A 14,207-nucleotide genomic window follows, 5' to 3' on the forward strand; every position below is an offset into this window, starting at 1 on the left:
TTTCCTCCTAACTCGCTGGCTACTCAACCTCAATCACTTTTGCTGGGCGAGAAGTGGGTTAGGGGATCCTCCTCTTTGTCCACCTCTAAAATATTGGTTCTCCCCAGGTCTGCCCAGGGTCTTCTTCTCAATCTACTTTCTCTCTAGGTGATCTCATCCACGACTTCCAATATCATCTGCAAAACTACATCCTTAGTGGGGTAAGTCCAATGGTAAATATGTAGGGTTATCATCACCATTCTCACCACAATCTACTAGCCCTCCTTTTTTTAATGCTTTATTTTTATTTTTTTAAACTTTTGGCCATGCCACGCAGCACGTGGGATCTTAGTTCCCTGACCAGGGATTGAACCTACGCACCCTGCATTGGAAGCGCGGAGTCTTAACCACTGGACCACCAGGGAAGTCTTCTACTAGCCCTCTTTTGAAAACATTCTCTTTAGTGAACCACATCAGCTCAGGGATCACTGCTTCAATTTCTAACTGAAATTTCTAACTGAAAAGCCACGTTTTTAATGATACTCTAGAACACTGACAGGGGAGTTGGCACAAAAGGATGCTGCTCACCCCGAAGAACATGCGGCACCTACTATTCTGAAGGAGCCAGAGAGAGAGGACTATTCGTCTCCCACCTTGGGGCACGTTCTCCATCCATCCTGACCATCTGTTTTCTCTCAGACCCTCATTTCACTGCTCTGGTATCTTCCACCAGACCCAGTCCCATATCTCTTCCCTCTCTGTCTCCCAGATCCTTCCATTATGACCTCTGGAATTCTGTTCCATGCTTAACAGGTCTCCCTACCTTCTTCACCTCTTCCCTAAACAATTGCTTATACTCCTGTCGTCACGGGAATCTGCTTTCCCCTGAGGACACCGGTGGAAGGTGAAGTTACTCATCACCCACACACACATCCCTCCAGTACTGAAGGTGGAGTCAATGCCTCCTCATTCCTCACTGACATTCCCCTGTAGTTAGTCCTCTAACTCTCTACAAACCCCCAGTCCTCTTAGGGACATGCCACAGTGTTGATAACTAATCCCCACTGGCCAAAAGTCATCACAAGATAATGCTGTAGGAGAATGCTTACTGGAAAAGCATCAGTTTGTTTAGATGGAAAAAGACTAAAAGACACTATATATAGCATAAGCCTGATTTTTGTTAAAATTGGTGTATAATATATATTTCATTATATAGTATATCTAGCATATTAGTATCTATATACTCCATATTTGTCTCTGCATTTGCATGTATATATTCCACATATATAAAGGAAATAGACCAAAAACTTAGGGATGATCCTATGTCAAAATTCCTAATTTTGGGGCTTCCCTGGTGGCGCAGTGGTTGAGAGTCCGCCTGCCAATGCAGGGGACACGGGTTCGTGCCCCGGTCCAGGAGGATCCCACAGCAGTGAGAGGCCCGCATACCGCAAAAAATACAACAAACAAACAAACAAACAAAATTCTTAATTTTGGGACTTCCCTGGTGGCGCAGTGGTTAAGAATCCGCCTGCCAATGCAGGGGACATGGGTTCGAGCCCTGGTCCGGGAAGATCCCACATGCCGTGGAGCAACTAAGCCCGTGCGCCACAACTACTGAGCCTGTGCTCTAGAGCCCTCGAGCCACAACTACTGAAGCCCTTGAGCCTAGAGCCCATACTCCGCAGCAAGAGAAGCCACCGCAAGGAGAAGCCCATGCACCACAACAAAGAGTAGCCCCGGCTCGCCGCAGCTAGAGAGAAAGCCCACGCACAGCAATGCAGACCCAGCGTAGCCAAAAAAAAAAAAAAAAAAATTTTCTTGCTTACCATAGTTTCTAAGTTTTCTGTAATGAACGTGTCCAGTAGAGCTCTTTATTTATTTATTTATTTTGGCCACACCATGAGGCTTATGGGATCTTAGTTCCCCGACCAGGAATCAAACCCAGGCCCAAGGCAGTGAAAGCACCGAGTCCTAATCTCTGGACCTCCAGGAAATTCCCAGAGCTCTTTAAATTGTATCCATTTAACTGACTTAAATACACCCTGAAAGCTTCTGATGATCAGATTCTCTCCACTGCCCTCACCAGTTGACTATATGCTTGTAAGAGTAAATTATATTTGTTCCTAAGGCTGTTGCTATGGGGAAATGTAAACATTAGGGGAGACATTATAAAAATCTAGGAGATTCCGCACTCAGATTGCTTTCATAAGTGCTCTTCACTTTAAAGATCTGCATATACAAAACCAAAAATAAACATACTTGAGTTAAAATACGTAAAGCGTCTCTCATTTCATTATGATAATCCTTGATTTAATGATTTTTTGTTAAATTAACTGACCAAGTTTCAGTGTCAAATGCATTGGATAAAATTGCTTCAGCTGGATTACTTTGGTAGCAAATAATGAAATTAAAAGATTTAAATGGATTGGATCACAGCAATAGAATACATATCTTCTTCACAAAAAAACTCCCTGTTACTGTATAAATCAAAGGATTACTGTAAGAGAAAAATGAATCCCTTCACCTGAGGCATAATACTGACCAAATGACTCAGTGCTCACGATATCTGTGAAAGTTCAAAGGAATTTAATTGGATGTTTAAATTCCTAAGAAGCCAGAGAGAATAGGGCAAACCACAGTAGCAGATATATACGCTCTTCTTCCAAATAAAATGGAAAATACTGGAGGCGTGCTTCTGGCTCAGGAGAATGGCACATAGTAGATGCTCAAGAGATATTTGTTATTACTTGAATGAATGAAGTCCTGAAATTCACTGTATTGTAATGGCATCACAGAACCCTCCCGATCAAAGGTTTCCAGAGCCCTCAAACATGCCGTATGAGGGCTGCAGTGGGTCCCTCCTGATCACTTTGGGTCCTTCTCTTCTGAGAACTGTACCCTCCCGTCCCAGAGGGTGGGTTCCAGGGCCATGTCTCTATTGCTCCACTTTGCCTCCCAAAGAGTCAATGGATTCCAAAGACACCTGAGTCAAGGTGGGTCAGATTCAATCTTCCCAGAATTTGAGACTTGGAATTAAGAGATATGAGAAGAGTGAGCGTGAGACTGCTATCCTTAGAAAAGCCTGCTTGCAAGGTTTATGCTCTTGGTTGCTGCCTGGGAATTTGAATTTCAGGAATGGCCTCACCTGTCCCTAATTGGTAAGGGTGATCCACTGTGCCTCGACTGTTTGGGAGAACAAGGTAGTTTAGGCTGAACACCTGCTTTCCTTCTGGGAGTCTGGGATTTTGGCACATGCAGAGGGTGCTTATACGAACCTCTCCCAATAAAAACCCTGCAGGGATATTGGCTTGGTGCTTTGTGACCGCCTGGAGGGGTGGGATAGGGAGGGTGGGAGGGAGGGAGACGCAAGAGGGAAGACATACGGGAACATATGTATATGTATAACTGATTCACTTTGTTATAAAGCAGAAACTAACACACCATTGTAAAGCAATTATACCCCAATAAAGATGTTAAAAAAAAAAAAAGAAAACAAAACCCTGGGTGCTGAGACTCTAATAGGATTCCCTGCGCAGGAACATTGCACACATGTTGCTGTGTTTCTTGAAGAGGAGTGCATTCCGTGTGATGCCTCATGGGAGAATGCAGAAGGAAGCCTGCACAAAGGTACTCCAGACTCTTCCTGTGCCTTTTCCATTATGGTCCAGCTGTGTGTCCTTATCACATCACTGCCATAAACCTTAGCCATGAGTACAACTATAGACTGAGTGCCATGAGTCCCTTCTGGAGAATCTCTAAATGTGGGGTGGTCTTGTGAACCCCCAACACACATTATGGGTGACACAGGAGCTAAGTACCTTAACAGCTGTGCCTTATCGGGCCACACACAACCTCTGCCAATATTCCCAGAGTTAGCTTTGGTTCACTCCCTTCTTGATTACTTGAAACATTTTTCAGCTCTAGAAGATACCCTTGTACCCTTCAAATAAAGTCCCCTCTTTGCTTAAGATAGCCAGAGTTGGTTTCTGCTGCTTGTGACCAAAAGAACCTTAGCTAAAACAAGAGTAAAAAAACATTATGAGGGACTTCCCTGGCGGTCCAGTGGTTAAGACTCTGTGCTTACAATGCAGGGGGTGCGGGTTCAATCCCTGGTCAGGGAACTAAGATCCCACGTGCCGTGCACCCAAAACAAACAAATAAAAAACATTATGATAGGGATATCTACTTCACTTTATTCTCTGCTGTAAGCAAACACGGTGGGGGCACTGGATAGTGTTGAATAGCATTTTATTTTCAGAAAGAAATGTGTTCATATTAACCATAAAGTACACTGACAGATAACCTAAACTAAACTTAGTACTTCAACTGGAAGTCAATACAGTTCTCTTTCCTCATCTGGTCATAAACAGCCTCCCCCCAAGATATCTAGATCCAATCCACAGTCTCTGCATTCAAGTCAGCATATGCTTAGAGCAAGTGGGAACATTGGCTATCTATAAAAATACTGAAGACTCCAAGAAAGAGAACTCCGTAATTGGAGTCCCATAGGCCCTATTTTTTCTTTTTTTTTTTTTTGGCCACACCGTGCGGCATGTGGGATCTTAGTTCCCTGACCAGGGATCGAAACCATGTCCTTTTCAATGGAAGCGTGGAGTCTTAACTACTGGACCGCCAGGGAAGTCCCCTCTTAGGCCCTATTAAAATGAGACGGGGACTTCTCTGGTGGCACAGTGGTTAAGAATCCACCTGCCAATGCAGGGGACACGGGTTTGATCCCTGGTCCTGGAAGATCCCACATGCCGAGGAACAACTAAGCCTGTGCTCCCCAGTTACTGCGCCTGCGCTCTAGAGCCCATGAGCCACAACTACTGAGCCTGCACACCACAGCTACTGAAGCCCGCACGCCCTAGAGCCCGTGCTCCGCAACAAGAGAAACCACTGCAATGAGAAGCCCGCACACCACAACTAGAGAAAGCCCGCGCACAGCAACGAAGACCCAATGCAGCCAAATACATAAATAAATAAATAAACAACAGACATTTATAGAAAAAAAGAAATGAGACAGCTGCCACCAGCTTCAACTTAGGAACTTCATAGGTAACCATATCAAAAGGCAAGACTTGGTACCAGAATAATATTATTATGAATTCTGTACAAGAAACTCATACCTAGGCTGTGCCGCTGAGTTCATTTTACATCCTATCTTCTCTTCCCATCTCAAACATGATATCTTTATAAGTTAAATTTATTTTGCCAGATAGTTCTTTCTTGCAAAAAAACCAAACTTTAAATAGAAATCTTGTTCTGGTCCTTTCCTTTTTTTTTTGAGATTCCTTTCTTAAATCATTGCCGAAATAGGTAAGCAACAGTCACAGATTGATAGTAAATGATAGTGACCATTTATTGAGTACTAACTTGTGCTACACGTTGTGTTGGATTTTTCAGATACGTCATTTTATCTAATCCTGTAACAGCCCTGAAATAGGCACCCTTATCTGCAGAAGAGTTAACTGAGGCCCAAACACGTTAAGTGACTTGCAGAAGGTGACACTGGTAATGAAGAAGCTGGAATTGGAACTATTTGTACTCAGGTGTGCTTGATTTTAATCCAGTGTTTTACCCACTATACCATAACAAAAAGTGAAAAGGAAAGTCCAGGGCCTACAGCGAACAGGATGAGATAACTAGAAGTCATTGAAACATTTAAAAAATCATCTAAATATTTTTGAAAATCTCTAATGCAATAAGATTTTCCCCAACTGTTTTTCCTATACCTCCAGTAAAGGCTCCTATTATTTCTTTTCTCTTCTTTTTTTTTTTTTTTTTTTGTCCGTGTCACGCTGCTTGTGAGATCTTAGTTCCCCGACCCAGGACAAAACCCAGGCCCCAGCAGTGAAAGTGCCGAGTCCTAACAACTGGACTGCCAGGGAATTCCCAAGGCTCCTATTATTTCTAATATGCAACATACCTGCAACCTCACTTCAACTACTAAAGCTGATCGCCAAGATCAGTAACCGCTAAACACTGTTTGGAATCTTACAGCTCCCATCTCCTAATGGTCTCTAAATTCTGCCATTTTTTAATAACCCAAATCCTTCATAATGAAATTTATGCCTATGAATCACTGGTCCTAAGCTGTTGCACTTCTATATACTAACAACGAACTATCAGAAAGAGCAATTAAGGAAACAACCCCATTTAGTGTCATACCGAAAAGAATAAGATACCTAGGAATAAATCTACCTAAGGAGGTAAAAGACATATACTCGGAAAAGTATAAGACACTGATGAAAGAAATGGAAGATGACACAAACAGATGGAAAGATATACCATGGCCTTGGACTGGAAGAATTAATATTGTTAAAATGACCATACTTCCCAAGACAATCTACAGATTCAGTGCAATTCCTATCAAAATACCAATGGCTTTTTTCACAGAACTAGAACAAATACTTCTAAAATGTGTATGGAAACCCACCTCCATTTTAAATTAGGATTGTTGATAAATAAATTCAAGTTTACTTGGAAGTTGAGGTATACAGAGGTTAAAGTACAAGCTGTTTTACTAGCCAGCTACAAGGACACTCATCACAGGTCAAATTTTAACTAGTGAAGCCGCTACCACCCAAAAAGGTTACTACAAGCAAATCCAATATCTCTTCAAAGTCTTGCTACAGTGAAAATCTTAGTAAATGAAGTAGTCATCCTATGCAGGCATTGATATTTGGCCAAGATAAACATATTAAGAAAGAAGGCTGATGAAGGTCAAAGAGGAGGAGGGAGGCACCATAACTTTGACCATACCTCCTCCCATTTCTCTATGTCACCTTGGATGTGGGAGGATGCCTTGTGTCCATTTTCAGTAGGGTTTGTCCTTTGATTCATTTTGCCAATACCAAAAGTTAATGTACATGATCCATCCCACTAACTCAGTCATTCCTCTCAACAAAGATGGCACCTTGTAGGACAACTGGTAGGCATTACGAAAAAGACTAAAGCTGGGACATAGCTGGCAGTCCAGTGCTTCAGACTCTGTGCTCCCAATGCAGGGGGCACCTCCCAATGCAGGGGGCATGGGTTTGATCCTTGGTCGGGGAACTAAGATCCTGCATGCTGCACAGCGAGGCCGAAAAAAAGAAAGACTAAAGCCAATTAAACTGTGTCCTTGGCCTCATCAGCCTCCTATAATTAATAGAACAGACCATAAGCACACAGTTAAACAGAATTTAAGGAAAAACCCAATGAATCTTTTTTTTTTTTTTTCCCCAATGAATCTTAATTGTCTTCATCAGCAAAAAAAAAGTTTTTCTTTTTTCTAGAACATGGTAATACAGTATATTACCCTATATATAAAGTGTTTCTTAGTTCTTGGTGTTACGGTTGTACGTGCAAAATTCAAATGTATTAAATGTCACAAAGAAATTGCATATACAGAACCCTATTTCCACTTCTTAGTAGGAATCAATCATTTAATAAGTATTTAGTTAAGTGTAGAGCTGAAAGGAATATAAGACAAGGTCTTTACTAGGCAGGATCTTACAATGTAAATGAGAAGATGATCCCCGCACAAAACTGCACACAATTAGAAAAAGTTTAATACAGTCCAAGGGGTTGGGCCCCATACTGAGAGTTAAGGGAATTCAGATTAGGATAGCCTGGAGTTGTCTGGAAAGATGTCACGGAGAACTTGGGAATGGAGCTGGACTGTGGAGAGTAAGAAGTGGAAAGGCACAAAGTGAAGAAGAGATTTGGAAAGTGGGGGAATTTATGTGGAAAGAGGTAAGAAAGAACTAGAACAGGTCAAGAAACATGAAGTGCATTGAGTAGCAACCTAAAGAACCTGCATTTTATTTTGAGAGGCAAAGTAGAGCCTTTGGAGACCTGAGTAAGAAAGTGACTCAGTTAAACCAACGTTTTAGAAAGACTGGACTAAGCTGGAAGGGAACTAGGCTATAAATTATAATACCAGCTAGGCTAGCAGTTTTACCTCTTTGAAGTCATGGATCTCTTTGAGAATGTGATGAAAGCTACGGGCCCTCGGCCTACAAACAGACACACACACAGAGTTGTGCAAAGTACACAGACCCCCTGAAACCTTCTCATAGGGATCCATGGGCCCAGGTTAAGAACCCTTGAATTCAACTTTTTTTTTTGGTAGCAGGCCAGAATTAAACACCTAGACTAGGATCCTAGTTAGTGAAAATATGAAGAAAGCAAGGCTTTGAGAAATAGAGTGCTCAAAATGTGACAGGAAGTACAAGGTGAAAAAGTTGTCTGCCCCAGATTTTTAAAGTACATCTGTAGCAGAGACTATTATAACTCCCAACATCCATTTTCCCTTCTCTTTTATGGTAACAGATGGTTGAGTATATGACCACCCAGAATAAGGATACCCTTTCCAGCCTTCCCTGCAGCCAGGGTGGCCATATGACTATGTTCTGGCCAATGAGAGGGTAGTAGAAGTGATGTTTCAACTTCTGGGTCTTACCCTTAAAGGGATGGTGTTCTCTTCCCCTCCCCCTTTTCCTCCCTCTTGCTGGCCAGTATGTGGCTATAGTGGTGAGCTATCCTTGACCAGAGTTGAAAGCAACACCCACAGGGTGGCAAAGAAACAACATAGAAGAAACTTGAGCCCCTACAGCTTTGTAGAGCAGAGCTGTCATACCAGCTCAGACTTCTACTTACTTTATTCAACCCACTGTTATTCCAGGTCTCTGGCACAGCCCCTGAACACATCCTATCCAATATTGAATTTGCTACTGGAGGTGGGTTGCTGCCATAACAGAACCTAAAATGTATATGACACTGGCTTAGCAGTCAGGTGGTGGGTACTGAGGACCCAGGTATTTCAGACTAGAAAGCTGAAGCAGTGTTATGTTATCTGACATTTGGTAAAACTGTCACTTGCGATATCTTTTAAGGCAGGCTGCATGCCCATGGAGCCTGTAGCTCAGTAGTCTGTGTTCATCATTTCTTGTCATCTTCAGGAAAGCCCCAGAAGAAAGGTGAGGTCAAGGAGGAGATAGTTCATCATTAAGAAGAGATGGAGGGAAATTCACTCCACTACTGGGAGGTTTTCTCCATCTGTGGCCTCAGTACCTAGAGGGCAGACCCAGCCAAGGTTGGAAGAGTAGAAGCAATTAGTTAAGGTAGTTCTGAAGAGGCTGTCTTGGCCGGATATAGGAGAAAAGATGAAACCCCTTTTTAAGTACCTTCTAGTAAGCATTATCTGTTAGATGATGAAAGCCAGCTGAGCCTTCAATATCACACAAAGGGTTTTGCCTTCCCACTACAGCATATTAGTTGAGATGGTCTCAAAATAAACACCATTAAATTTAGGGAGTAGAATGGGTAGAAGCAGTAAATAAAAGACCAGGGTTTGCAGGCTTAAAAACTAGGCCCGGATGAGCTCTTTGACTGTGGGCAACTTGCTCATGGAATGACTAGAAGCAAAAATCCAAAAAGCAAAAAGACTGCAGTCCTAGGAATTTTATTTAAGAAACTGAACTGCCGGGTTTCCCTGGTGGCGCAGTGGTTAAGAATCAGCCTGCCAATGCAGGGGACACTGGTTCGAGCCCTGGTCCAGGAAGATCCCACATGCCGTGGAGCAACTAAGCCTGTGCGCCACAACTACTGAGCCTGCGCTCTAGAGCCCGTGAGCCACAACTACCGAAGCCCGGGCACCTAGAGCCCGTGCTCCACAACAAGAGAAACCACTGCAATGAGAAGACTACGTACTACAACGAAGGGTAGCCCCCGCTCACGGCAACTAGAGAAAGTCCGCGCGCAGCAATGAAGACCCAATGCAACCAAAAATAAATAAATAAATTTTTTAAAAACCTGAACTGCCAAAGAAATCCCAACTCCAAATCTCAAAAAATGGTACAAATGAGCTTACTTACAAAACAGAAATAGAGTCACAGATGTAGAAAACAAACCTAGAGTTACCAAGGGGGAAATGGGGCAGGGGAGGATAAATTGGGAGATTGGGATTGACATATATACACTACTATATATAAAATAGATAACTAATAAGAACCTGCTGTACAGCACAGGGAACTCTACTCAATACTCTGTAGTGACCTATACGGGAAAAGAATCTAAAAAAGAGTGGATATATGTATATGTATAACTGATTCACTTTGCTGTACAGCAGAAAGTAACACAACATTGTAAATCAACTATACTCCAATAAAAACTAATTTAAAAAATAAAAAATAAATAAAATTAAAAACTGAACTGCCAAAGAAATCCCAACTCTGGCCAGAAAATAAAAAATCTGTAATTGATGACTACCTAAAGTAACTCTCAGGCTCCTAACTTTATCAAAATAAAGTAGACCATGAAAGGTGTGCAGCCCCCAAGGAGGGCACACTCCCCAATGCCCTCAGAAGATACAGGTTAAGGAAGAACCCATGGGCTTCCCTGGTGGCACAGTGGTTGAGAGTCTGCCTGCTAATGCAGGGGAAACGGGTTCGGGCCCTGGTCTGGGAGGATCCCACATGCCAGCGGCTGGGCCCATGAGCCACAACTGCTGAGCCTGCGCGTCTGGAGCCTGTGCTCCGCGACGGGAGGGGCCGTGATGGTGGGAGGCCCGTGCACCGTGATGAGGAGTGGCCCCCGCTTGCCGCAAATAGAGAAAGCCCTTGCACAGAAACGAAGACCCAACACAGCAAAAATAAATAAATAAACTCCTACCCCCAACATCCAAAAAAAAAAACAAAACACTACATCCTTAAAATGGGCAAATTTAAAAAAAAAAAAAAAAAGAAGAAGAACCCATAAGGCAAGACCAGGGGAAGGGACAGGGGCAGAGTTGAGGGGCCGGATAATCTAGTGAATTTACCACTCAGCCACATAAAGGGGCTTTATCATTCCTACCCAACAGGACTTGATAACTGGTCTGAACCAGTGGCCACTATAAATTCCTCATTCTTTCCTCTTGTGGATGGGAGTTTCCTTTGTACATCGAATGTGTATATATTCAGGATGGATAGCAGTTCATAAAATTCCAGACTCCAAGGAGCCACAGCCACACCTGCTGGAGAGGACTGCACATTCTCCAGAGAAAATGGACTTTGAGCTGGATTAAGGAATTTAATGGAGGAGGGAGGAAGTGAGTACATTCTATGTTTGGGAAGAAAAGCTTAGGATATTTGAATGGCCAAAGGGGCCGAGCGTGGTGATTACTAATTATTTTCCAACATTTATTTTCCTCTTCGCTCTCAAAATAATTTTTAATTGGAAGGTAGCCACCCTGAGTAAAGACTGGTTTCCAGTCTCCCTTGCAGGTATGTATAGATGTGTGACCAAGCTCTTTGGACGTGAGCTATATGTAATCTCCTTCCCCATTCTCCCACACAGCCTAGTAGGAGTAGTATCTATAAAAAGAGTTTTTACAAAATGATGTGATAAGTTCTTAAACAGAAAGAACTGTCACAGATCTACATGGAATGATAATTTTGAAGAAAGTTACAAAACGGCCCACTTGCCTTTAAGTTTTATTCAGAGTATTAAAAAAAGATATAAGGAAAAAATTCCTTAAGTCAGATCCCATAACTGCAACAAACAACTATTTCTCAGTATTGATTTTACCCTATCCTCTCAGTACAACACAATATTGTACCCTTAGCCTGCAGTTCTAACTCAATACTGAACTTTCAAAGTTCACCAAGGATTCCACAACACAGCAAGTTCATTGCTAGGAGGAGTGGGGAGGCACAAGTTGGTGATGAGGGAAGAGAGAAGATTATATACAGATAAAATCAACTCCAGAGATATTTTTTCAAACCACACCAGCCCAAAGCTCCCTGGATGATTTGGATACAGTCTTCATTGAGAACCACCAGCCCAGACTTTTCCCAGCAAAGATTAATTCTCGACTGCCAGGCTGTTAATAGGAATCAGAGACCCAGCAGTGAGGGAAAACCTCAAATAAGATCACAATAATTGCACACTGAGCACACACTAGTAAGTTCTTAATTGAAGAAGAGATTGTCAAATACATCTTACACATACATCCCTTATGACTATAACAGTGTTTGGCCATGGTGGCCACGGACGTCCTGCTAGAGAATCACCTAGAGTGACATAAAAATACAAATTCCTGAACCTCATCTCAGGCCACTGAATGAGAACTAGGGTGGGGTTTGGGGGAGGGGAGGGGGAGGCTGGCCTGGAAGCTAGCATTTTAACATCATGCAGAGTGATCTGAATGCACGCTTCAGTTTGAGGACAGTTGGCATGTAAAATTCTGGGCATTCAATTTGCCAAGTAAAATAAGATACCTATAGTCGGGCCTTCCCTGGTGGCACAGTGGTTGGGAATCCGCCTGCCAATGCAGGGGACACGGGTTCGAGACCTGGGTCAGGAAGATCCCACGTGCCGCGGAGCAACTGAGCCCGTGAGCCACGGCTGCTGAGCCTGCGCTCTGGAGCCCATGAAACACAACTACTGAAGCCCATGAACCACGACTGCTGAAGCCCATGTGCCTGGAGCCTGAGCTCCGCAACAGGGGAGGCCACCACAGTCAGAAGCCTGGGCACCGCGGTGAAGGGTGGCCCCCGCTCGCCGCAGCTAGAGAGGGCCCGTGCGCAGCGGCGGAGACCCAGCACAGCCAAAAATAAATAAATTAATTAAAAAAAAAAAAAAAGATACCTATAGTCTTACTCTCAAGGGATTAGCAATCTAGCTGGCCAAAATCCTGTCCCTAAAGAAACCCGCTAGACTCAAGAAGGAGAATCAGTTTTATTCTAAATGTCCCCTGGGATCAAAAGCAAAATATTGAGGTTCCAGTGTGTGATGTACTGCTCAAAGGTCAGGTGCTTAGACGATGAAGGGGCTCCTAATTGTTAATCCAATAACTGGATCAAAGATGCCAAATGACCTTCCTCTAATAATCGATCTGTGTTCATCTTCTATTCTGTGAAGATGAATAAAGGTACAATAACTTTGGAGCATAAACCAAATGCTCAAAATTAGTCTCTAGCATATGAGGATGCAACAGAGCTTCCAAAAACCGATATTCGTGTCTCGTAATACATTAAAACCTGAGTAACACGTTTCTAAATTCAGCAAAGAGTTCTAAACTCTGAAATTAAAGAGGCTACACAGAGGAGACAAATGGATAATAAATACCATGCTGTGGTCCAAGACCAATCTACTAACTGCCCTCTTCACCCTGTCACAGTCGCGATCCCCACACATCCCAGCTCACACCAGCTTTGGAGACGGACCTGGAAATGTATCCTTGGGTGAACTCCAGGAGCTGGGATATCTTAGAACTTTTCTTTTCCTGCAGCCCCGACTCCGCAAAGAGCTAAGTTCTTATACGTTTTACGACCAAGGAATGGAAAAGACAAGAGCTCACAAAACCATTCTGTGACCCCGACCCTGACTGTATGCACGCCTGTCCGCCTCTGCTCCCTCGCCTCACGTTCTTCCCCACCCTCCTACTCGCACACTGAGGCCCCTAGAAGCCCCAACTATCAAAAGCACCCCACCCCAGGCCAGGCAGGAAGGCCCCCTGCCTCCCCAGGCCCCACGCCCACCGCCCGGGACCAATCCCTGACCTGGGGGGCGCGCCAGGCCGCCCTGGGGCTCCCGGCTCTCAGGTTTCCTCGGCGGGTAGCCGTAGACACCCCTCTCTGTCTGGTAGCCGCGCCGGAGGAGGAGCGGAGGGGCCCGGCCGAGGCCCAGTCTTGTTGCTGCCACAGTGGCCAAGGCCATGTCCCGCCAGGCCCCCCCGGGCCCAGAGACTTCTGCGGGAGATCTAGGGGTCGCGTCCACAGGGAGGTAGCTCCTGGAACCCACCGCGTGGGAGGCGAGAGGAGGGAGCGGGGGTAGGCGAGGGGAAGCCCCGCCTTCGAGACAACGCCCCCAGTCCTGATTGGCCAGGACCGGCCCTCGGAGCCAATCTAGATCAGCGGCCTTCAAAGCGAAGCCACGCCCCGGGATCCGCTGGGAGTCGCGCGGTCCTAGAGGCTGAGGGTAGCCCTGGATTTGGGAAAATGGGGAGTGTTGAGTAGAGCGTTACCGGCTTTCTGGTATAAACCTTGATATACCTATATATGCTGCGGTCTCCCACCAGGAGTGATCACCCACCACCCCTCTCCTGGAAGCCCCAGAGCACATCCTCACACACACGATGCAGTCTCCTACAGAAAGGAAAAATTAGCGACAGGGTGCATGAAAAGTGGCTGGGACTCAAACCAAGGGACTTGGTTTGAAGGAAAGGTCATAGGAAGTAACCAGAAAATCAACAT

The 14,207-nt window shown here is 44.3% G+C and overlaps 1 protein-coding gene across 2 annotated transcripts in view; it reads right to left on the bottom strand.

Annotated features, from left to right (window-relative positions):
* Positions 1-13,766, bottom strand: part of DHTKD1 (dehydrogenase E1 and transketolase domain containing 1) — a 52,797-nt gene extending 39,031 nt beyond the window's left edge. For both annotated transcript variants that reach the window (XM_024734181.1, XM_024734180.1), the window contains exon 1: positions 13,515-13,766. In XM_024734181.1, the coding sequence (XP_024589949.1) occupies positions 13,515-13,671 (157 nt within the window). In that variant the 5' untranslated portion in view covers positions 13,672-13,766. The remainder of the gene's footprint in view (positions 1-13,514) is intronic.
* Between the last annotated feature and the right edge of the window lie 441 nt (positions 13,767-14,207).

The sequence above is a fragment of the Neophocaena asiaeorientalis genome, unplaced genomic scaffold (genome assembly GCF_003031525.2).
Source record: "Neophocaena asiaeorientalis asiaeorientalis breed wild unplaced genomic scaffold, Neophocaena_asiaeorientalis_V1.1 scaffold120, whole genome shotgun sequence".
Taxonomy (NCBI): domain Eukaryota; kingdom Metazoa; phylum Chordata; class Mammalia; order Artiodactyla; family Phocoenidae; genus Neophocaena; species Neophocaena asiaeorientalis.